This window comes from Orcinus orca, chromosome 12 (genome assembly GCF_937001465.1).
Source record: "Orcinus orca chromosome 12, mOrcOrc1.1, whole genome shotgun sequence".
Classification (NCBI taxonomy): Eukaryota; Metazoa; Chordata; class Mammalia; order Artiodactyla; family Delphinidae; genus Orcinus; species Orcinus orca.
In genome coordinates this window covers 22,092,724-22,119,095 of record NC_064570.1, presented here as the reverse complement: position 1 = coordinate 22,119,095, position 26,372 = coordinate 22,092,724, and the positions used below count along the sequence as shown (strand labels likewise).

Genomic DNA, 26,372 nt, shown 5'->3' with positions numbered 1-26,372 from the left:
CTCCCATGCCCAGCCATCCCAGTTTCTTTTTTAACAATGTCAAGGTTTACTTCTCATTAATGCATCTCCTCCAAGGCAGTTATATTCATAGCTGTGGCTTACTTTTTATTTGCTTATTTAGTTATGTGACCGGCTCAAGAGAATTAGAAACCTAAATATTTATTTGATCAGTTGCATTATTTTGTTTAGAGAAACAAAATTCAGACATATTAAAAATCAATACACTTATACCAGTCGGCCCAGAACTTTTTTTAAATGTTGAAAGTTATTCAGATCAAAGCCTACTTGTATTAAGCAGCCATGGGCCATAGTGTTCTCTCTAACTTTGTATGGGTGCCTGGCCTTCTGACCCAGAATCCTGTCATCTGCTACTATTAACCATCCAAGGTAGCCTGGTGGCACCACTGATGACAACTCAGCTGCCCTTGGAGCCTGTCTGGCCTTCTACTTCTAATACTGCTTCTGTGGATGCAGGAAGAATTTGAGTACTCTTCTTTTGGAGGGTGGGGTTAGGAGGTGGGAGGAAGAATGTGTCTGACACGTAGCAATACATTTGTACAATACAGTCTCTTACAGACATTTTATATAGAATATATCTCTTTATTAATTTTACAGCTTAACAATAATAGCTAAAATAACAATAGCTTATGGATAAGTCAAAACTCAGTCTTTATAATATGCAAAATGTAAAATCATATTTATAAAGTGACTTACCAGGAATTTATTATTATCTACATTAAATAACAAGTTCATTCCATGGTGAGAACATATCTGCTTGTGCTATAATGTTTATATTTATAGTTGGAACACTTCAAGTATATTATGTTTTTGCTGCCAGTTTTTTATGCTGAAGGTGAGATGAAATGACATGCTCCCACTAAATTTTTCTAGAAATAAATTGCCTCTACAATTAAAGCATTTCGCAGTGTGGATACAGTAAACCAGTGTTATATGTGGGGCTTTCTTTCTGTTTTTGTTCAGGATAAGCATGCTCAGATGTCCTTAAATTCCAGTATTCAAACTCTTCTGGCCTTAATTATGAGAATATGTACTTTGCTGATTTTATGAAAAATCCTCTCGCTTTTTCTAAATTTAATTTGTTACTTTATAATGTTCTTTGAAAAAAGCAATTTTTAAACAGTAGTGTGGTGCTCAGATCTAATATTCCAGAAGGTCATTTTACTCCAATATGACAGTCTGAGTAAAATGTAGGAATTTAGTTTGTTGTTTTTAAAACACTTTAAATTATTGTATGTGTAGGAAAGGGATGTACTGACTGGAAATTTACGTGGTTGTAAATTGTGTTGATTTGAGGTATATATTTGTCTAAATTTTTAAAACTTCCGTAATCCTATTCTAAGTTTGTTTTCTTATACGTTACTTAGAATTAGATCTCTAATGCAGTGTGCTCTGAGAGATACTTTTTTAGGATATAATGATCCTTCTCATTGTATTTTTCTATATTTGATAGAAGAAATTGAAATAGGAATAAATTAAAGATTTAAATTATGTATGGTTAGGAAAGAATTTCTTAATCCCATTTTTAGGATACTTGTTAGTACATTTGAAATATTTGTCTGATGCTTTACATAGATAGTTGGATGTTTTTTTTTCTTGATTATTTTGATATTTAGAGCTAAATTAAACGTTCACGTTATCATAAGTGTCTTTCTTCAAAATTTTGTGAACGTTGGTTTTGATTATTGGGAATTTTTATACTTAAGTATATACTTCTGTGAGCCCAGAATCATAAGTTCTGTATCTCATTTTATTTTAGCTTAAGAAACAGTTGGGTGATAATGAAGCTGTTACTCAAGAAATAGTTGGTTGTGCCCATTTGGAGAATTATGCTTTGAAAATGTTTTTGTATGCAGATAATGAAGATCGTGCTGGGCGATTTCACAAGTAAGTAAAGATAGATAAAATTAAATTTAGTTACTGTATAACCAGAATTTATCCAGTTTTCTCTTGATTACTCTCAGACTTCCTGATTAACGATTTAGATTTTTTTTTTTTTGAATCTCAGAATGAGTTTGGGTTACAAGAGTGATCCTGGCTTTTTAGAGAAAATGGCTAAACGAAGAATACCCAGGGCAGATTCATTTTCTTCATAAATATACCCTAACTAGCCATTTAGTAAGATCTGTGTTGATTTTAGCCAAAAACAGCCTGGTCCAATGATACTGATTTTAAAAATTCCCACCCCTACCGATTCAAATGATTTGTCATTATTATAATAAGACTTAAATACAAAGAAATACACATGGCTTGATATGGATTCAGATAGTACTGTCATTACATTTTCTAAAATCAGACGCATACTATGAAACCTTGTTGTAGCGTATTCACCTGTTATATGTGTTGTAACTTCCTCCTAATAACAGATTACAGAAGGAGCTCCATTGTGTTCTTGAAATCTGATTTTATTTAAAACAATTTCAGAGTGCTTTTATAAACATTGGAAGCTTTTGTCTTGTAGCTACAAGACTAATTCTTACATTTTTTCATTTGAATTAGATGAACTTTTCTTTTCTCTTCCAGAAACATGATCAAGTCCTTCTATACTGCAAGTCTTTTAATAGATGTCATAACAGTGTTTGGAGAACTCACTGATGAAGTGAGTGTACATTCTTTATTGTCTTATTAGCTGGAGATCAGTATTGTTGCTTTTTATTAGTTTTATTATTGCATTGTTTAGTTAGAGCAGCATGTCCATCAGAAATGTAGTATAAGCAAAACGTGTAATTTTAAATTGTCTACTAGCCACATTTTAAAAAGTGAAAACAAAAGATGGAATTATTTTTAATGATAAATGTTATTTTTTGTAGTAAGTTCTTTAAATCCAGCATGTATTTTATACTTTAGTGAGTACATAGCTACTGTATTGGTCTCTGAACCCCAGGTTCAGAGTTTGATTTTATTAAGTGTTTAAATATTACTGATCCTGGATGCTGTTAAATTTCTGTACTGTTATTTAGTAAACATTACTGGAGGCAGAGACTTTTTAGTACTGCTTTTTTCCTATTTTGTTTCTAGCCAGAAATATTATTGTTAAAGATTTGTCTCTATTGTAAAATACATATAGAACTTGATATTTTACAAGATACTTCCTATCCATTTTATCAGTTTGTTTCTCATAACCACTCTAAGATAAGTAGAGCACATATTCATTTTATATATGAGCAAACTGAGGCTAAGTGACAAACTTGTTGCCGTGAGTTCAGTGTTGTTTTCACTGTAGCAGGCTTTACCATTGACCTGGAAATTTTGTTTTCTGAGAGGGGAGATGTTAATCTAGAAAGAGAACAAAAGAGAGAGAGAGAGAGAGGAAGGAAGGGAGGGAGGGAAGGAGGGAAGGAGGAAGGGAGGAGAAAAGAGAGTTACAAATGAGACTGATAGAGGCATGTCATATTAGTGATTTGAGATCTATGAAGAACATTGCTTTCTATGAAATTATTTTTTCAAAATGGTGAGCAGCTCAGTGTATCATTGCAAACAAAACAAAGTACAATCTATCTATGCGATATTTTACATGTTCGTAAAACAGTACATCAAAACTGTGCAATAAATGCTTTGTTTATATGTAAAATGTAGTTAAGCTCGAGGCCTGACGATCATAAGCTGAGTTTTTGAGTTGGCAGAGATGTGCAGGACATTTCAAAGTTGTGCCAAATGAGGGACACTTTTTTATTGTGTGTGACTGTCCCTTTCTTTCAAAACATCAAGCATCCTGTCTCTTGCCCACACAGCATTCCCCAGTCAGATGACTAGAAACCACCAACAGATATTTCCAAACACCCGCGAGGGTATGGGGCAATGCCCATTGAGAGCCACTGCTGTTAACTTTTCTTGAAATAGAGCAACATCAGAGAAAACTGAGGCCTGGAGTGTGAAAACCACAAATGCTTCTCACTTTTTTGCATTTTAGAGGCCCTGTGGATCCACTGTTTAGCTCCCTTTCTACTCCTGTCTCCTGTTACTACTGATCTGGATTTTTTTTCCTGTTTTACTAGTATGGGGCTCTATACTAAACAGGGCATACGGAGGACATAGAGGTGATTTAAGCATGATATTATGGAAAGCTGTAGATAGGTAGTAGGGTTTTGGCGAGTACCAGGTGGCTGAAGGAGAATAATGAGACCAGATTAGAAAAGTAAGTCATAAGCCAGATCAGACAGATGATGAAAGACCTGGCATCTTCAATTAGGGGATTTATATTTATTATATTTATTGAATAAAGAATTCTACTTTGGGGTGCTTGGTATGATAAGACTCTATAGAATGAACTGGGGTAGGAAAGAACTACAAGTCATTTGACAAAAGAACTAGTTAATGATTATTGTGGAACTTCGTACAAAGTGGGTTGTCGTTGACCTGAGGAGAAATAATATGTTTAGACTTAAATTTTAAAGTGTGAGGTGCAGGTGTAGCATACAAAAATAAATCACCACAAGACTCTTAGAAATAAAAAGACAAGAAATATGCAAAATAGAGATAAAAGTTCAAGTTAGGAGATTAGACAAACCCTCAGGTAAGAAGATAGTTTTGAAAGAGAGAGAAAATGGTCAGGTAAACATCCTGATAAACACCTGTATTTAAAAGACTAGAGGAAGAAGTGAATAAAGAAACACAAGTAGAGAAGTAGATAGAAATGTAAGATATCAGAAGAGAAGGTCATGGTAAAGCACAGTAGCAGATCAGTTTGCCAGATACTTCTGAGATGGATTTTCTTGCCTCTCCTACTTCTTACTTAGAGGAGCTGCTTTTGCCCATGTATCTCAGAAGCAAGCACACAGTTCTTTGAAGTTATAACTGCTAACAGTGGGGAACCCAGATAAAAGGTAAAGTAATAGATACAGGAAAAAGAACAAAATGTCCAGAAGTCTTAAGTGAGTAATGTAGGTTTTATTTTGTTTTTGTTTTACTTAAGGGACACATAAATACCTCCACACATAATTAGCATGTAATTCATCTGCATTTCAGAAGGAAAAAAAATCTAAGTTTACATACAGGTATCCTTAACAAAGAACAGCTTTCTTAGTTATTTGAATATAGTAGCTAAGGCAGGGACTCTTAATGGGACAAATGAGAGGGCTTCAAAAGGAGTTGGGGGAGAGATGCTTAGATACTGAGGATACTAAAGACTACATGTAGCCCAAGAGTGAAAGGGACATTTTTCCAAAATGTTTACACTCTTTTCTTTCCCTGTCTAATCACCCAACCTGCTACCTAAGTTTTTCTGCCTTGCATTGGCATTAAAGTAGGAAATAACATCTGTGTTGGTGGTTAAAGGATCCAGAGAGCAGGAGGGGTCTGAAATGGTATGGAAAAAAGAAATTAGGCATTGTAAGGCCAGCATGGAAAGGACGTCCCTATAATTATTTGATTGGGCTGAGGTTTATTCTTTGGGCCTTTATGTAAATCCTGCATTTTAAATTAGCAAATGTATGTACACACATTTAGTATGTAATTATATGTGGGTGCTCTTCACTAACTTACATATGCTTGATATAACATGCAAAGTTTATACATCCAATGAAAGTTGTATATATCAAAAGTTATGGGCTTCCCTGGTGGCACAGTGGTTGAGAGTCCGCCTGCCGATGCAGGGGACACGGGTTCGTGCCCTGGTCCGGGAAGATCCCACATGCCGCGGAGTGGCTGGGCCCGTGAGCCATGGCCGCTGAGCCTGTGCATCCGGAGCCTGTGCTCCGCAACGGGAGAGGCCACAACAGGGAGAGGCCCGCGTACCGCAAAAAAAAAAAAAAAAGTTGTAATTTGTTTGGCATACAATACTGACATTTCTCATATCCATTATTATACAGTGATCTTATCCTTATATGACTAGTGAACTGGTTTTTGGCCATGAACTAAGGTTGACTAAATAAAGGCAGCCGACAAGGAAAGTGAAATACTGGCAAGACTGTTCATACAGCAATAACATAATCCCCCAGCCAGCCAGTTTGATCAGCCTAGTTTCAAATTCTATTTTCCCTTACTTTTAATGTTGGTTTTTGTTCCATCATTTTCCATTTCTAGAAGTGGCATATTCATCATTATCACTGAGATACAGATTTTTCAAAATAATGATTTAAAATGTCATAACTTTAAATAATGCTCCACTTGAGTGGAATAGGGAGGAATACACTCTAGCTGTGACTTTCGCAGCTCCTACCAAAACAGTTAAGCAGAGTATCATCGGCATCAACCCTCTCTGGTAGGTCCTCATTGTTGTCTGAGGAAATCTAAGGCTTGTATTTATTTACTTGTGATTTAAGCACTCTGTGCCTAAAATAAGACACAAACTAGCAGAACATTTCTTATTTCACAATAACTATTAAAAATATGACATGTTTTAAAAGCTGGGTATAACTGGTTACTCAAAGCATTGTAACTCATTCCTCCTTTCCACTTTCACTTTAGTTTCATCCTATACTTTGAAAACACTAGCAGAGACAAAGACAGGAAACAGAAAGGTGGGAAAAGAATAAGTTTAAGGATTTCAGGTAGGCAGATTTTGTTTCTTGTTTTTGTTTTTTTTTTTTGCGGTACGCGGGCCTCTCACTGCTGTGGTCTCTCCCGTTACGGAGCACAGGCTCCGGACGCGCAGGCTCAGCGGCCATGGCTCACGGGCCCAGCCGCTCCGTGGCATGTGGGATCCTCCCGGACCGGGGCACTAACCCTTGTCTCCTGCATCGGCAGGCGGACTCTCAACCACTGCGCCACCAGGGAAGCCCCCAGATTTTGTTTTTTAATATATACTCCTGTAGGTATATTTCAGGAATTGCTGTTTCTTATTTGTTCATTTATAAAGGAAATGTGGTGGTGTTATTACCTGCATAATATCCCATAGCTTTTTAATAAAGCTGGAACTTTCTTCAAAAAGAGTTGTTTGCCTTGCTTCTCAAAGAATGCTGCTTGAGAAACATTAAAGACTACAATAACAGAAAATGAGGAAGGGGAAGACATTATAATTATCTTGTAGTTTTTATTTGTGTTTTTTTTTTTTTTTTTTTTGCGGTACGCGGGCCTCTCACTGTTGTGGCCTCTCCCGTTGCGGAGCACAGGCTCCGGACGCGCAGGCTCAGCGGCCATGGCTCACGGGCCCAGCCGCTCCGCGGCATGTGGGACCTTCCCGGACCGGGGCACGAACCCGTGTGCCCCTGCATCGGCAGGCAGACTCTCAACCACTGCGCCACCAGGGAAGCCCTTTATTTGTGTATTTTAAAATTATCTTTTAATTTTATCAGCTTTATAATCAAGATAATGGGGGTTTTTTAATTATATTTTTTAAAGTTTAAAAAATGGTATGGTTTTTTCCTGTCAGTTCTGAAAATTTATTTAAAAGAATAGCAACAGTGGTTGTCAGAGCCAAGCCTAAACTCCAAGCCAAGAGGTCATTTTACCTCTTAGGACTTGGTTTTTCTTCTATAAAATGGGAAGCCTGGTCAAGCAGATCTCTGAGATCCTGTGCAGCTCTACCAGTCTATGATTATATGTTCCAAACATGCAAGAAGAGATAGGAAAAGGAGAATAAAAAGCAAAGATGAAAAAGCAGACAAAAAAAGAAAAAGAGAGAAGCAAAAATAGTTTTAGATTAGAAGCTCCAAAAGGAGGGATGAAAAATTACCCATTTAAGTTATATAAATGATAATGAAAAGTAGAGCCACCAGAAATTATGACAGCAGAGAACTAATTTCTAGTAGGAAGAAAGGAGAAGAAACATGACATGGCAATGTAGAGGTTGTCAGTGTAGGGAGGGAGCAAGACGAACATCTGGGGCCTTCTTATGGCATTTGTACGTAAAGATGTTGAGTCTTCTAATTAAATTCCTTTTATTTAACATTCCAACCTTTTTTTTTTAAAGGTCGTTGGTTCACAAGCTACACTACTGCGGTTTACCTAATTAATTTTCCTATTTTAGGCTCTTTTACCCTGGAACCTATTCTCCTCTGTCATTGTTTTATTGAAGAACCTAACAGGGACTTTTCCTTTCCTGGCATTGCAAGTCCAGACTCCTTCCTATGCTACTTCTTACCAGTCCCATTGTATGTTTGTCAGACCATTCTGCTTACCTCCCGCGCTCAGCTTTCACCGTTGTAAACGTTGGTTTTTTAGCCTGCTTTGTCTAAGTGTTACCTTCTCTTCGAGTCGTAGCTCCATTATTCTAGCCCTTATATGCATTTCTCCATTCTCTCAACTCATTTAGGATCTTAACTTTATGAATGTTACACTATAAATGTGTTGACTTAAGATTTTTGTTTTTTTAAAATTATTTTTTTGGCTGCATTGGGTCTTTGTTGCTGCGCACGGGCTTTCTCTAGTTGCGGCAAGCGGGGGCTACATGTCATCGCTGTGTGTGGACTTCTCATTGCATTGGCTTCTCTTGTTGTGGAACATGGGCTCTAAGCACGCAGGCTTCGGTATTTGCGGCGCATGGGCTCAGTAGTTGCAGCGCGCATGCTCTAGGGCACAGGCTCAGTAGTTGTGGCACACGGGCTTAGTTGCTCCACGCCATGTGGGATCTTCCCAGACCGGGGATTGAACCTGTGTCTCCTTCATTGGCAGGCAGATTCTTTTTTTTTTTTTTTTTTACATCTTTATTGGAGTATAATTGCTTTACAATGGTGTGTTACTTTCTGCTTTATAACAAAGTGAATCAGTTATACATATACGTATGTTCCCATATCTCTTCCCTCTTGCGTCTCCCTCCCACCCTCCCTATCCCACCCCTCTAGGTGGTCACAAAACACTGAGCTGATCTCCCTGTGCTATGCGGCTGCTTCCCACTAGCTATCTATTTTACGTTTGGTAGTGTATATATGTCCATGCCACTATCTCACTTTGTCACAGCTTACCCTTCCCCCTCCCCATATCCTCAAGTCCATTCTCTAGTAGGTCTGTGTCTTTATTCCTGTCTTACCCCTAGGTTCTTCATGACCTTTTTTTTTTCTTTCCTTAGATTCCATATATATGTGTCAGCATACAGTATTTGTCTTTCTCTTTCTGACTTACTTCACTCTTTATGACAGGCTCTAGGTCCATCCACCTCATTACAAATAGCTCAGTTTCGTTTCTTTTTATGGCTGAGTAATACTCCATTGTATATATGTGCCACATCTTCTTTATCCATTCATCCGATGATGGACACTTAGGTTGTGTCCATCTCCTGGCTATTGTAAATAGAGCTGCAATGAACATTTTGGTACATGACTCTTTTTGAATTATGGTTTTCTCAGGGTGGCAGGCAGATTCTTAACCACTGCACCACCAGGGAAGTCCCTGACTTAAGTGTTATATATCGTATTTTGGAGTAAATTATACTGCAGGTCCTCAAAGGGGAGACTGTCTCATTCTACTCTTACATCTTCTCGGGCAGTAGCTGTAAATTTGCACATTGGGTAAAATCTCAGAGTAAAAACAGTAGCTATTTAGTAGCTATTTAGCTATAGATATTTCAAAAGTTGCTATAGTTTAGCTTTTCATTTTTCAATCTATAGTTGAAGATAATGTTCAGCCTTGTTTACATGGAACTTCTTTCATAACTCATCTAAAATGTAATAGATCTCATTTTTCTTGGTCTATTTCCTGACATATTTCCCTTTTAATTTCATGTCATTTTTCATAGTTCGCAGTATTCACAAAAATTTTTAAAGTCTGTATTTTCTTTAATCTTCAACTTAAAAAAAAATACTTTGTTGCTATTCTGTTTCTGAACACTCCTATCTGTTTAGTTATATGTATTTAACTCTTTTAACTGTACTTTATATATACAATTCCATCTCAGAATTTGATTAAATTTGTTGTCATTGTAAACTTCTACCATTCCAGTTATAACCGTCTTGGAATCAGTGTCCCAGTTTTAGGTATAAAGTCACCAAAAGTATATATTAAAATTTTTAATTTTGTATTTTAAAGCAAGCGATGTTCAAAATATAAATAAGTTATTTTTCTTTAACATCTTGTGTTAACTACTTCTGGCCAGTATTGATAGGCTTTCTTTTATCGTATTTTAGATTTATTTCACTTCTAGCAATGTTTGAGGAGCAGATACCATTTTGCCTTTATCTGTTGAGTTTCTGCTAGTTTGGGGGAATCAAATGAATATGGTATGTTTTCCTGCCCTCACAAGGTTTGTGTTCCAACTTGGAAAGGGAAGCAGAATAACTGAGTATGATGATATATGGTGTAGTAATGACAAAATACAGTGATGCGATCCAGTCCTACCATTTGCCTGGCACTGTGCTTAGACACTTTAGATATATCTTGTTTCACTTTCACAACCCTGAATTACAGTGAGAAAACAGAATCAGAAAATAAAAGTTCCTTGTCCCCAGATGCTATGGCCCACAACAGTATTAACAAACTCTGTGTAATAAAGGTCTAGCGTTTTTTTCTTCTTAATTTCCATTCTGTTGCAAGCTGATTGTTTTGTAAAATATAAATAATGATTAACTAGAAAAATAAAACCTTAAAAAGACATATAAAATACAAACCTAATTTGCTATAAGTTTCCTAAATGCTCTCAATTTCTGTATTGTCTTGTCACAAAAGTGGTAAACAGTTTGCAGGCCAGCTCTGGTTCTGGGACCATATTTTGATTGGCACTGATCTACATCCCTCTATGGGAGCTCCCAGAGAATCCTGTTTGTATCTCAATCATGGACTCTCCCTACTCGAAAAACAGGGCTGCAACATAACTGGAATAATAATATACATGAATAGCTGTCTGCAAAGGAGGTAGTCTATTTAAGGTATTCATTTGCACTGTAAGGTTCAGAATTAAGCAACATCTTCTTGCTAGCCTAGAAAACCATGGTAGATCAGGAGAAATTCATCTACTTACAAAACTGTGTTTTGTACATACACCATACCTTAAGTTTTCATGCTCTCACTGTACACTGAAGGTCTCAGTAATTGTAATAATAAATAGAAAGATATGAGGGTAGTATTGTCTCTCTTAGTAGAGTAGGAATTTCATGTATCTTGTATTCACTTCTGTATAATAATTGCCAAGAACAGTGTCTTGTACATGATCTTCAAATAGTTGTAAATTAATGAAGTATTTTTGCATACAATGTTAGTATAATGTGGTTCAGAATACTGCAGGCATTGGCCTCAAAATCCCATATGCCACTTCATAACTGTGTGACTTTGGGTAAGTTATTTGACTTATGTAAGCCTGTTCCCACATCTGTAAGATGAAGAAAATTGTAACACCTACTTCTTCACGGTGTCTTGGATTTTAAATGAGAAAATACATGTAAAGCCTTTAACAAAGTACCTAGCATATAGTAAACGCTTAAAAAACATTAATTTTGCTTTTATTAGTTGATGGATAATGTTCTAATATCCTGTATTTAGAGAGGACATCCACGTAAAATACATGAAAATTTTAATGGAAACTATCCTCATCTACTCAATCTTATATATTAAGATAAATTTATTCAGAAATAGGCGTATTGTGTATTATTACTACTATATTTGGAGGTCTAGCATGTACAATTGGAGTCCCAAAAAAGAGACTAGAAAGAAAATGTTGAAGAAATAATGACCATAGATTTTCTAAATTGAGTGAAAAAAATAGTTATGGAGCCAAGAAGCTCAGTGAACCTCAAGTAAAATAAATACAAAGAAACCATACCTGAGAGCATTTACTGGTTGTGATAGTCCAACCAGTAAAGTTCAGTGATGGAAGAGGAAATCTTGAAGGAGCTGTCTTGGGAAACGACACATTACGCACAAGGTAACAATGCTTTGAAGGAGGGATGGCTTCTCATTTTTTAAAAAAGTTGTGGCAAGAAGATAATGAAATTGGCATATTTAAAGTACTGAAAGAAAAAGCAAACAAGCAAAAGAACCTGACAGCTCAGACTTCTATGTAGAGCAAAGCTACCCTTCAAATAATGAAGGTAAAATAAAAGACATTTTTAGATAAATTAGTTCATTACTAGCAGATCTGCACTAAAGATCTAAAGAACTAAAGAACAGCAGAAAGGATGTTTTTCAGGCTGAAAGAAAATGATACCAGATGACAACTTGGATTTATAGGAAGGAATAAAGTACACTGATACAGTATATAAGTAAATACATTAAAAACTATATATTTCCTCTTTTATTCGTTTCTTTAAAAAAATATATATGCCATTTAACTAAAACTTATTGTAACTATACATATATATTTGGTAACCCCCCCTCTAAAAAAAAAGGCAGGAAAAGGGAACAGAGGGAAACAGAAGCAGATAGGACTAATATAAAACAAATAGCAAATTTTAGGCCTGCATACAGCTGTATCAGTACATACTATAAATGTAAATGGAGTAACACTCCAATTTAAAAGTAGAAAGCAAGTCCTAACTGTATACTATTTATAAGAGACATCCTTTAAATACAGAGACACATATTTTGAAACTGAAAGGATGAAAAAATATTCAATGCAAATACTAAGTTAGCAAAATCTGAGGTGGCCATATTAATATTAGATAAAGTAAACTTTAAGATGATGTTTTACCAGAGGTAAAATGGGACATTTTGTTATCAAGAAGATATTACAGTTCATTAAGAAGGTACCACAGTTATAAATGTCTATGTACCTAATAGCAGTTTTAAACTTTATGAAACAAAATGTGATAAAAATAAAAGAAAATACAGGAAAAAAGTCATAATAGTGGTTGGAGATGTTAACACCCCCCTCTCAGTCATTGGTAGGATAAATAGTTTAAAAGCAGTAAAATTATCTAAAATGAATAAAGGCTGCCCACATCAAATATTGGCTAGAATGTGTGAAAACAAGAGCTTTCGTACATCGCTTGGTGAAAATGTTAGATGTCATAACCAGTTTGGGAAGAGATTTGGCAGATTTTTATAAAGTTAAACATACACCTACCTTTTTACCCAGCAATTCCTTGGTGTTTATCCAAGAGAAATGAAAACATATGTCCAGAAAAGACTTGTTCAGGAGTGTTCATAGGAACTTTATTCATGATATCCCAAAGCTGTGTAAACAACCTAGATGTCCACCAGCAGAGGAACTGATAAATAAATTGTGCTGTTACTAAGGTATAAAAAGAGGCTACTGATATACCCTAAAACATGGATCAATTTTGTAGACATTATGTTGAGCAAAAAAAGACCCAAAAGAATACAAACTGTATGATTCCCTTCATGTAAAGTACTACAATAGACAACTTGATTCTAGTGAAGAAAATTAGGAGTTTTTTGGTGTATGGAAAGGGGAAATTGATCCGGAAAGGGATATAAAGGAGCTTCCTGGGGAACTAGAAATGTTGTATTTTGATAGGAGTATGTTTTACACAGGTAGATCTTTTTGTCAAAACTCAAACTATACACTTAAGATTTATACATCTCAAGGTATATCAGTTTTACTGCAAAAAAAGTTAAATATTGAACTATTGTTTGTAGGGTTTTTTTTCTTGATGATATTGAGTTGGCAATTCTAAAACTGCTTACTCTATATTCGAGGATTGTGCAAATGAGTAAATATATTGAGGAAGCCAGATTTCTCACTTCTGGGGAAAGAAGTTACAGTGGGGGGTGGGAGAAGACTATATTGTATTATATTGTTGGATTGGCATTGGAGATGTCCATATTAACTCATGCTTTTAAATATACAAATAAGGCAAAATAGATATATTTCTATAAACAGTATGTATGTATACTATAAATGTGTGCATATACAGTATATGCATGTATTTGTATATACAGCATATATACATAGGTGTGTGTACACATGCACATAAAACATAGTTCCTATATCTCTGTACTGAAAGAACCTAGAAGCAATGATGCATCAATAACAGTGAGCACCTCTAGTGCCTGATTTTGGGTTCTAAATACCCTTCGTCTATAAAAGGAACCAGGACTCTCATAGAAAGGACTGAATCTAGGGCTGGGTAAGGGAAAGTACTAAATGAAGCTGGATCTTCTTACTGTGCCAGAAAGTAAAGAAATGGTTCACATAATCACAGCAACATGTCAGAAGGATCCAGAAGCCAACTTGAAAGGGTTCCCACTGTCGGCATCAGGGACAATTTGACTATCGAAATATGAATGATATTAATAGGTAATGCATTGAATAAAATAAGAATTCATTCGTCCCTACTGAAACATACAATGGAATAAATAAATGAATGAATAAATAAATAATGGAAGGATGGAGAAAGCTCCTTACAGTAGCGTTCTAACTAATAAATAGAGAAATGACAATGAAGTTAGAAATCATTAATGGGATTTAAAACTAGTGGGTAGAAAATTTGGTGACGAGCAGGATATTTACATTAGTCTCTAAATGTCTCCCCTCAGATTGCTTATTAATTTTAAAGGGGAAAATAGTAAACCAGTAATGGAAAAACCTGTCTGACACCACTTTAACCAAGTCGTCAAACCTAACACATTCAATATTGGGACCAGCTGATATTATGTGGCTCCTAATAAGATGAAGTGAGAAAGGCAAATATCACTTCAGTGCAAATCCTGTGGAAAATGCATAATCTGAACCTAATCATGAGGAAACATCAGACAAATCCAAACTGAAATGTCAAGGTCAAGAAACACTAACAAAGGCTGTTCCAGATTAAGGGCTAAAAAGATAATGACAACTAAATAATATATGCTTTTTAAGTTAAATAGACCCAGGGGAGGAACTACCAAGGACATCATTGGGCCAATTGACAGAATTTATTGGGACTGTGGATCAAACAGTATTCTTGTGTAAGTGTTAAATTTCCTGATTTTATTAACCATTGTGTGTGAGATTGTCCTTGATCTTAGAAAATGATTAATGAAAGGGTAAGGGGGCAGAGTGACTTCCAACTTACTCTTAATTTGTACAGAAAAAAATGCAGTAAACATTTTGCACATTAATATGTGCATAGGAAGTCCGTGCATATATGAGTAGATTGATAATACAAAATGTAAGCAATTGGGTGATCTGAGTGAAAGATATCGTGTACTAGTTTTAAAACTTTTCTCCAAACTTGATGAAATTATATAAAGTTCCTTCACAAAACTATATATATATTTTTTTTTTTTTTTCTCCCCCAGAAGATAGCATTGGCTTCTTTTCTTGACCTGGTGGATTAGGTTTTAAATAGTTAATGTTCATACCTTCTTTGGATATCTTTCAGCTAATTGGAGTGTACCTTTCAAATATTATAAAAATAGAGTAAATTTAAGTATTTGTGTATTATAGTTAAGATTTTTTGGTACAGTTTTACTCTCATTTTTAAAATTTGTTTTATAAAATTCTAGTTGCTTTGAAAAATATAAAGGTATGAAAATTTTGAATAAGTCTCCAGGAAATACATATTATTTGTGATAACACTTTAATATTTGAATCATGATAGTAAGTTTGTTGAATATGTATTTTTAGTGTTTCTCATTGTGCTGTGTCCAGTGTTCCTGGGAGTTATATAGAGCCCTTGTTTGTGTAATATACTTGGGAGAATTGAGGGCCTAAGAGTATAAATGTGTTATCTGTGATGTTACCACCAGCTTAGAGATTCTTATTTTCTTTTGTGTCACTAACTACTTTGAAATGTTATGAAAGCTGTGGCTTCTCTCCCATGCATATGTGTATTGCTTTTTTTTCAAATAATGCAGGGGGTTTCACGGACACCCTTCACCCTATCCACTGACCCCTCCCTGCAAGCTTAAGTGAAACTGTGTACTGAAGTTTAATGTTCACATTTATTCGTTAGCAAGAAGTGTTTCACTCCAGTTCAGTATTTTTCTTAGTGCCGTTCTAGGACAGCCAGCTTCAGAATCGTTTGTGGTACTTGATTTAAAAAAAAAAATGGATTCCAGAATCTACTGTCCATTCATTCATTCACCAAATATTTGTTAATGTCTACTACATGCCAAACACTGTTTTAGGCAGTAGTAATACAGCAGTGGATTAAATCCCTGCCCTCCTGGTTATCACATTCCTCTGGTGAAGACAGACAATAAGCAAATAAACACATAAAATGTATAGTATGTCATATGGTAAGTATTGTGGTAGGGATCCCATGGTAGGGATAGGAAGGTCAATTTAAATAAGGTATTTGGGGAATGTCTCACTAAGAAGGCAACATTTTAGCAAAGCCCTGAAGAAATAAGGGAGTGAATCATTCAGATGTTCCAGGAAGAGACAAGAGAAAGTGCAAAGATTTGTGAACAGCACAGGTACCTGTTAAAGTTCAAGATACAGCAAGGAATACAACGTGGCTGAATCTAGAGTGAGGAGAGTGCTGGCAGGTGACGGTGGGGAAGGGGAGTTCAAATAGAGTTGACAGGATTTGACTGCTATCTTTAAAGTGTTATTACTTGCATTATAATGGACAACGGTGGAAATAGGGGCACCGTTAGTATATTATTAATAATCAAAGTGAGGGCAGTGGTGACTCAGACCAGAAATTGCAATAGAAGACATGGTGAGAAACTGGATACATTTTGAATGTAGAACTGACAGAATTTAAGATTCATTGGTAGAGTATGAGAGAAATAGAGGGCTCAAAAATGACTTCAAAGGTTGGGGCTTGAACAACTACAAGACATTTACTGACGTGGAGGAACGAATTGAGTAGCGGGAAGATCTGAAATCGGTTTTGAACTTTGGATGTTTTGAGCTATCAGATGTACGAGTGAAATGCTGAGTTGAATGTATACATCTTGAAGTTCAGAAGAGAGGTCTGAGCAGAGAATATGAATTTGGGAGTTGACCACACAGTATTTAAAGCCATTAGACTGGAAGAGGTCGTCAAGGTAAAGTGTTGAAAACAAGAAAAGAAGTCTAAGAACTGAAGTCTGTGGCACTCCCCACCCTGGAGATGAGAAAGAATCACTATGAAGGTCTGAAAAGGAACACCCAGTGAGGCAAAACCAGAAGACCAGGAAAGCAAGTGAAAAGGGGGTTGCGAGGAGGAGGGAGTACTCAACTTTCCACGTTAATGGGGACAAGTAAGATGACATCTAAACTTTGGATTTAGCAAGAGAAGTAATCCTTAACCTTGACAAAAGCAGTTGCAGTGCATGCTAGGGATAAAAACTTGACTAGGATGGGTTCAAGAGGAAGAATTGGAGACAGCTAATATAAAGCATTTTCTAACACACCATTGTAAAGCAATTATACTCCAATAAAGATGTTATAAAAAATAAAGCATTCTTTTTCAAGGTGGCTAATGGAAAATGCTAATGGAAAATGATTTATATCAGGTTTTCTATAATTTGGGCCAGGAATTTTTTTTTTTTCATGTGGACCATTTTTTTAAAGTCTTTATTGAATTTGTTACAATATTGCTTCTGTTTTATGTTTTGGTTTTTTGGCCGTGAGGCATGTGGGATCTTAGCTTCCCAACCAGGGATCAAACCCACACCCCCTGCATTGGAAGGTGAAGTCTTAACCACTGGATCACCAGGGAAGTCCCAGGAATTTATTTTTTTATTACACCCTAATATGATTCTTACATGCACCAGGTTTGAGAACCCCTGTTTTAACGTATGATTGGTGTTTGCTGGCCAGTCATTCTTCAGTGTAGCAAGTGCAAATGATTTAAAAATTAAATGAAAATTCTTATTTAACTGCTGACTCAGTGGCTAAAATTTGCAGTTGTCAGTGACTCTCATCAATCCAGTTACAAAACAGGAACATAGAGGCCAGGGACAAAAGTAAAAGTTCTTTTTGTAATTCCTGTTTCCCAGAAAGGATGTCTAATCAGCCAAAATAAGTTGAAAAATTTCAAAAATATTGACATCTTGAAATTCTCCTCTTCAAATATTGTTTAATATTTAGCATCCTTTATTTTAAAGAAAACAATGAAAAGGTGAATTAGTTTTGAGTTACAACTGCCAAAATCTGCTCAGAATTTAAGCACCAGTTTCTAGCGATGTCTTGGAAATAGTGTGGAATAAAAATCAAACTGTTGTGTTGATTTATCTGCTTTGGGGAAATTTTTTTAAATGTTATTTATTAAAATGAACCCATTTCAGGTTAGAGTAATGTTTTTTAAACTTCACATACTAATGAAGGAACCCAACGTGGTTTAAATGTCTCTACACTGTTTATACTATGAAATTAGGAATGAAGGAACCTTCTAAAGTCATTACAATACGACTTACCCAATTAAGGCTTTAGGCGATGTTAAATTATTTCAGACCAAAGAAAGTCTGTCTCATTTTTAAAAGACTCCAAAAGAAGGTAACTTAAACTTTCCTAAGCAATTTATTCATTTACTTTCAAAATGATTCTCTTTATATTTAAAGTAACATTTAAAAGCCCATTTTCTGGTTCTGAAGAACCTAGGGGCAGGACAGGAATAAAGACACAGATGTAGAGAATGGACTTGAGGACACGGGGAGGGGGAAGGGTAAGCTGGGACGAAGTGAGAGAGTGGCATGGACATATATACACTACCAAATATAAAATAGATAGCTAGTGGGAAGCAGCCGCATAGCACACGGAGATCAGCTCATTGCTTTGCGACCGCCTAGAGGGGTGGGATATGGAGGGTGGGAGGGAGACGCAAGAGGGAGGGGATATGGAGATATATGTATACGTATATCTGATTCCCTTTGTTATACAGCAGAAACTAACACACCATTGTAAAGCAATTATGCTCCAATAAAGGTGTTAAAAAAATAATAAAAAAAGCACACTTTCCCTTATTGTATATATTCCTATCTAAATTACAAATTGCAGTTTGCTAATTGTAGCTTACCAGAACAGCCCTAAATTGAATGGCTGGGTTGACTACTAGTGTGACATGGGATAAGTCATTTTACTTTTGTAATGCCACTTCCTCATCTCTATAATGTTGGCATTATAGAATCCTAAGAGAAAAAGATGAAGAAAATATTATGGACTTCAGATAATACAGGTGTCACATTTAGTGATGGAAGTTATTGCCTGGCTTTCACATTGGACTCCAAAGCTCATGCCTAATTTGTTCATCCCATTACCTCTAGCGCTTAGCATGGTGCCTGACTTGAGTAAATGATAAATAGCTGTTGACTTGCTGGGAGTCAGGGTAGCTCATTACGGGAATAAACATTTGAACTGAACTTAAGAGAAGAGGAGACTTTTGGCAGAAGAGGAAGCCGTATGAGACAGGGAGAATAGCATGAGAAAGACTGCAGGTGAGGCAGAATCCCAGCTGGTTTGAGGGAAATGGTAGGAAATGAGACTGAAGCCATGTCCACAATGTAGAAGGCCTTGAATGCCAGGTTAATCTGTATTTACATTGAGTCAGTCTTTTAATGTCTCAGAGCCTTAGTGTGAGTAAAACATGACCTGCCTAAATTTCAAGGTTGTGGTAAGGACCAGGTAAGGGGAAGTGGAGCAAAATATAATTGTACCTGGAAGAAAATGAAAATCAACGTATGGAACTTTTTAAAAAATGGAATATATGAGAGGATTGTTTTATAAGAGAAGAGAAGTTAAATATACAAATTCAGTAATTTGAAGGGTTACTTTTTAGGTTTCTGTATGTTGTACTACTTATCTATAGTAGTATGTAGAGAATCTCACATTACAGAATACTCAACTAAGTATCTGGACTGTATGCAGTACTTGTAGTTATTGATGACTTAGTGGATCTTTACAAAAGGCAAATTACAGTTGTTTTCAACGTAATAAAGTCATGTGTTCTCTCCAACTTTAATGTGCATACAGATCACCTGGGGGGCCTTGATGCAGTGCAGATTGTGGTTCAGGAAGTCTGGGGTAGGCTAGAAGAGTCTGCATTTCTAACAAGCTCCCAGGTGTTAGCAGTGCCACTGGTCCATGATTATAATAAAGGTCAAATGAAAATATAAACTGAAAATCAGTAGTCCATCCGAAATTCTAACAGATTTTACTCTTGTATTTTTAAAGCAAATTTTTGTCTTATTTTATAGCATGTAGCATAAATTTTAAGCCAGGAAAGAAGAAGAGGCAACTAGCAGGTTCTTCACTGATTTTGCATTTCTCTTTACAGCAACCCAGTGATGTATTATTTTCCCCTTTTTAGAACCGAGGTAACTGAGATTTAGAGCTGGTAAATAACATGTTAGAAGGTCAAGTTTGCGTAGCTGTCGGTCTAATGTTCATGTGTTTGCTGTAACCACTATAGCATCTTAGTTTTTTGTTTGTTTTCATATATTTGTACAGATTAATTTTTCCCTCTTTAGTGAAAATCGTTTAGTATGTTGTTATTTTACGTTTAATTTTAAATTCAATTTAGCCTATTTCTGTCCTGTGCATAAAAGTTGCCAGTTTTGCTGAAAGGACACTCCTGTAATTCCATTATAGACCTTTTCTGAAACACAAAACCACAAAAGAGAACTAGTTATGTGTCTTGAGGAAGATGGCTTTTCATGAAGTCTGTCAAGCCCTAGGCAGTTGGTAGAATCCCATGATAAAGTGGGGAGATTGCCAGAATATATCAGAGCTGTACCATGCAAAAATAGGTTTTATCACAGAAGTATGATTGTCATCGTAATGTATATTTTTATTTGACTTTTTTACTGCAGTCTAACATTGACATAAAAATATTTCTTTTAGAATGTGAAACACAGAAAGTATGCAAGGTGGAAGGCAACATATATTCACAATTGTTTAAAGAATGGAGAGACTCCTCAAGCAGGGCCTGTTGGGATTGAAGAAGATAATGGTATGTATTTATCTAAGTAAAATGATTTAGTAGAATCATAATTGTTCAATATATTATTATTCAGAGTTTTTAGAAGGAGTGATACAATTTTGTTTCCTTCATCAGGTCCGAAATCAGGTGTAAAATTATAAACTTAGGGACAAGTGAAAAATTAAGGCCAAACTGTTCTAATATCTGTCTGTGTCAACTGCTCTAATATCTGTCTCCGGCCTCTAATCAGATTTCTTTCCTACGTGGGACAGGCAGTCCTTTTTTAATCTATAAAATGTTTCCAAACCACAAAGAACACTGAATTTATTTTGTATATACCTGAGGTGGGTTTTTTGGGGGGAGAGGGGCAGGTAATACTTTCACATGGTTAAAAATTTATACAGTATATAAGAAATATGAAGTGAAATTCTCCTTTCCACCATACCCTTTATCTTCCCAGATTCTACTGAAACCCAAATAAGTAAATAATGTTTTTAGTGTTTTGTGTATTTTTACAGAGATTATTTTTTATAAATTACTAGTAAATAGGAATATATACCCTCACTTTTTTCACACAATTGGTAATACACACACTGTTCTACATCTGGTTGGTTGGTTTATTTATTCATTCATTTGGAGGACTATTTAGAATTTTATAATGCCACTCAGTAAAAAAGCAACACTACAGTTCTACCTATAAATACTATGTGTAAACTATTTTTGCAGCTCTTCTCCTAGAGGAGCAAGCTTTTATGCATCATTTCAAGTGAATTTTTTGCTATCTATTCCTGAAGGACACTTCATGATATATCCTTGTTTAATCTTGAGGTAGCCTTTTTCACATAGAATGCTTCTTGCAGTCATATAATAAATGCCTTGCATTCATATAATGCCTTAAAGCTTGCAGATCATTTTCATGTATCTCATACCCTCAAAAATCTCCAAGAGATAGTTGGTGTTATTTCTGTTTTACAGAAGAGGAAATTGAGGTTCTGGGTTTTGGCCTGCCTAATGTCATGGAACCACAGAGAAGGAGAACCAGAAGTTGAATTATTACTCAAAGTCCTTTGTTCTTTTTACTAACACTATAGCATGAATACTGTAATATTAAGTTGTTATTAAGTGTTTAAAGTTAACTATTCTAAGACATGGTTAAGTTTTGGAGTTATTTACAGCATGGCGGTGAAATTGGATTTTTTTCAAGTGTATTGCTACAACCTTATTTCTCACTTTTTCATTTAATATTTCGGAATGTTTTACATACTTCCTTCGCTGCTTTAATACTGACCACAGTCAGGCATGTTTTATGTTAGTTCTACTGTTTACAAAACCATTAGTCACTTCCAGTTTTCCAAAAGAAAAGATCCAAGATCCTTAGCCTACCAAGCAAGACTCACCACGATCTGGCACTGACCAGTTTTATTTCCTACTCCTGTCTCCTGTTGTCTTTGTCCGCTAGGGCTGCCAGAGCAAAATACCATAGACGGGGTGGCTTAAACAAAAGGCATTTATTTTCTCACAGTTCTGGAGGCTGGAAAATCCAAGATCAAGGTCCAGCAGAGTTTGGTTTCTGGTGAAAATCTACTTCCTGGCTTTCAGAGGACCACCTTCCTCTGTTCTCATATGGTGGAGTGTCAAGGAGAGGGGGCAAAGGAGGGGGAGAGGCGCAGATCATTCCTGTTGGATTAGGGCTCCTCCCTTATGACCTCACTTAACCTGTAGTTACCTCTAAAAACCCTGTCTCCATATACTGTCACATTGGGGGTTACGGCTTCATCATACGAATTTTGGGGGGACAGTTCAGTCCATAACCCCTATATAAACCCTTTATTATATCCATAGAAGTTAACGGCAAGAAAGTACCTTTGTTTCTTTCTTTAATTAAAACCATTTCTCCCTCCTAAAATGTTCATCTTTCTTTACCTGTCTGAATCCTGCCTTTCTGTAAAAGCCTTCATGTGAATTTCTGCAGAGCTATTTTATGTATGTATTTATAGTTTCTTATAAAATATATATTTAATAAAGTGAGTATTTTTATAATTTATGATAATATTTATAATTTATAGAGCACATGCTAGGTGTTAGGCACTGTGATAGACATTTTACATATATTATCTAATTTAGTCCCCATATAATTCTGTTGGTAGCTGGGCATCCCTATTCAAGCTCTAATGACTAGTTAATGGAACCTAGGATTTGAACCCAAATCTTTATCATTCTAACGTCTATGCTCTTATTCTACATTTAAGTGGATGTATTTTTTCCTCAACCAGATAACAAGACTTAATACGTATATATTTTCCCCATTGAGCCTTCCAGGAAAATGTCCCAATCAACCAATCAACTTAACATAATATAGTCTTCCCTTGAGAACATAGTACCAACATTATGAGAAACACTTCTGTGCTTTAGCCATGGTATAGAGCCCCAAATTTGTAATGACCTCCCATTTCCTAGGGCATACCCTTGTGCTTGCATTTTTTAAATCTTATACATTTTTTTCATTCATTTTTTAAGAAACTTTTTTTTCTTTTTTAAAGTCATTTTGTCGGCGTTACCTGGGTACTAGGGTTGGATAAGACATGGTCCTGTACTGTAAGAGCTTACATTCTCATGGGGAGCTATAGGTTAATAAGTAGTTATAGTACATGTTGGTAAGAAGTGGTGCCTGAGCTGAGTCTTAAAAGATAAATTGAACTAATTAAGTCAGGTAAAGAAAAAAGGGAAGGATGCTACAACTGAAGAGAATAGCATCTTCAAAGGCAGGGAGGCGGATTGAGAACTGGCCAACTGTAAGAACTGAAAGAAAGGGAAAAAAAAGAAGAAAAATGTTTTTGAAAGTGAATTGGAGAAAGATAATTCTGCAGGTTGTAATGTGAATCCAGGAGCAGTAATCCAAATTATAAATAATGAAAATCTGGGTAAGTTATTGGCCAGAGGGGAATAAAGAGAAGCAAGTATAGTTAAGGAAGTGTAATCAATAGGATCAAGGAATAGTTTAATATGAGACAAGAGGGAGAAAACAGAAAATGATTCCTGTTTTGGGCTTTTGTGCTCAGAGGCATGGTGATTCCATTCAAAGAAATGGCTAATACAAGATGAGCAGGTTGGTGGGAAAAGTCAAGGGAAGGCATTGAGATGCTAATGTGATTACTATTTGAAGAAGTTCAATAGCGATTAGATATTCTACCCAAGATTTCAGAAGAAAGGTCAAGGCTGAAAGTAGAATTTTGGAGTTGTCAGTTTGAAAGGAAGAAGTGAAGCCAAAGTAAAATGCTGGATCACCCAGGGGGAATGGGTTGCTTAAGAATTAAAACCAAAGGTGGAACCAACCTTTTTTCACCTTTAGTAATCATATTAAATTGGAGTCTGAAGCAGAGACACTTCTGTTATTACATATAAGGTACATACACATATGTGTAGTAAATGTAAAAATACATGTAATATTCATAATTACTCTCATTTGATTTGAAAGATACTTCACTGCTTATATATGCTTATGTATGAAAATACACCATGAAAAAAATCTTTGTTTTTTTAAACATATCATTTTACTTTTCAGTAGTATTTCTGAGGTATCATTCTAGATACACTGAAATACCTATAAATGATCAATTTTGTTTTTCAGGCACTCTTTCAGCATCAGTAACTTTCTCTAATCTTAAACTTTTTAACCTTTTTCTCTTGAAAGTGTTGATTATTATCTTGATCTCTTTTGTTCTGAAATGGTTGTTTTAAGCCCTCTATAATACTATAGATTATTAAATCTATGTAATTTTTATTTTGCTTTCCCAAAATTGGCTTAAATTGAGCTTGTAATTTTTATTCATTATTTTCATTCAGTTTTTATAGAGCTTCTGGATAGTAGAAAATTGTTAGCTATAGAATACTAATAATCCTTTTAGATATAAAGGAGTATATTTTCATTGTATACTTTTCAACCTGTTAATTTAAAAAATACCCTGGTGTCATTAGGTGTTAATGTCATAACATCTAACAGTGTCTGCTCAGAAATGGCTTACGGCTCTAAAAGAGGATGTTATTAAATCTGAATATGTATGCAAAAACTCTTCTTTAAAACTGATTTTTCTTTTTCTCAGTATAGCATTATATTCTCTTGTGTTTTTAAATTTTATAAGATATTCTAGGTGTAGAAGGTATTATGTTTAATAAAAGTCTAATTTTCTGTCATTCTGGAATTGAATTCTAGTAAAGCTAGTAAAAAATAATAGATACTATACCTTAGTTAATTTAGAGTAAGAAAAAAAGAAGTATACTTAATTTTTGAAAACAGTACTATGTCACCATATTGTCAGAAAATACTTAAGGAAGCCATATGATTGGTACAAAAAAGTGTTCTAGAAAAAATTTAGGCTCAACTCAAGGAATATCTGTTAACATTCAAACTCTAAGTTTCCATATCCACTTGGATATGGAACAACAAAGTGGCTCTCTTATTACTCCTTTCTACATAGACAGCTCAATGTGAAATTTTATTCCTTTGTTTTTGTTGATTAATTTGTTGAACAACACACAGGTAATCATTTAATAGCTAGTAAACAATAAATATTGAGTAAAAGGCAGCTGTCAGAAAGTAGAGTTCTTATGGAGAGCATAAATGTGACATGTTTTGCCAAAAATGTCCTCCATTTTTCATAAATTTAAAGAATGGGTTTAAAGAAAATTTATTTTTAAGAAAAATATAATATATGCAAAGATTTTACAGAGTTGGAAAGTATTAATTTAAAGAAATGTTGATCATACTGCCAGGCACAACTAAGTGTTTCAAGAAAAGGAAAAAAATTAAAACAATTATTTTAAGAGAAGCTGCTTATCAATTGCATTAAATAGAATTACAGTCAAATGTCTGTCATGTCCGTATAGCAAAATAAGAATATTTGGCATTTCTATTTCAAAATACAGATCTTCCTCAACTTACAATGGGGTTATATCCTGATAACCCATCATAAACTGGAAATATAATTTGAAAATACATTTAATACACCTACCCTACTGAACATCATAGCTTAGCCCAGCCTACCTTAGAAGTGCTCAGAACACTTACAGTAGCCCACAGTTGGGCAGAGTCATCTAACACAAAGCCTATTTTATAATAAAGTGTTGAATATCTCATGTAATTTACTGAATAGTGTACTGAAAGTGAAAAATAAAATGGTTGTAAGTGTATCGGTTTTTTACCCTTGTGGTTGCGTGGCTGACTGGGAGCTGTGGCTGCAGCTTCCCAGCATCACAGAGAGTACTATACTGCATATCGCTAGCCTGGGAAAAGATCAAAATTCAAAGTATGGTTTCTACTGAGTCCCTATCACTTTTGCACCATCGTACAAAAACCCCATGAATCAGGGACTGTGTGGACCTCATTTAACATTGCATGTATGTTATATAATAGATGTTGAGGAAAATGAAGATGCTGGAACAACCTCTCTGCCCAGTCAGCCACCTCAGCCGTCATCTTCAGCGTATGACCCAAGCAACATGCCATCAAGCAGCTATACTGGAATACAGATTCCTCCCGGTGCCCACGCTCCAGCTAATACCCCAGCAGAAGTGCCTCATAGCACAGGTAGGAAATTGAAGCTTAACGAATTTGAACTCTCCTTTCATAAATAACAACTGTGCTTCTCATATTTGTGCCTCATAATGATGGTCCTAAAGCATGATAAGATCTTTAAGTTCCACTTGAACCCACCAAAAAGTTACATCCTTTTCGTTGAAGTTTTAATATTAGTTGTA

At 35.5% G+C, this 26,372-nt stretch overlaps 1 protein-coding gene across 4 annotated transcripts in view; it reads left to right on the top strand.

Moving 5' to 3' along the window:
- Positions 1-26,372, top strand: part of VTA1 (vesicle trafficking 1) — a 65,510-nt gene that overhangs the window by 19,202 nt on the left and 19,936 nt on the right. For all 4 annotated transcript variants that reach the window (XR_007470665.1, XR_007470666.1, XM_033406110.2 and 1 more), the window contains exons 3-6: positions 1,778-1,905; positions 2,542-2,617; positions 20,540-20,648; positions 26,029-26,202. Coding sequence is in view for 2 of the 4 variants with exons in the window: in XM_033406110.2 (XP_033262001.1) it covers positions 1,778-1,905; positions 2,542-2,617; positions 20,540-20,648; positions 26,029-26,202 (487 nt within the window). In the remaining 2 variants the exon portion in view is untranslated. The remainder of the gene's footprint in view (positions 1-1,777; positions 1,906-2,541; positions 2,618-20,539; positions 20,649-26,028; positions 26,203-26,372) is intronic.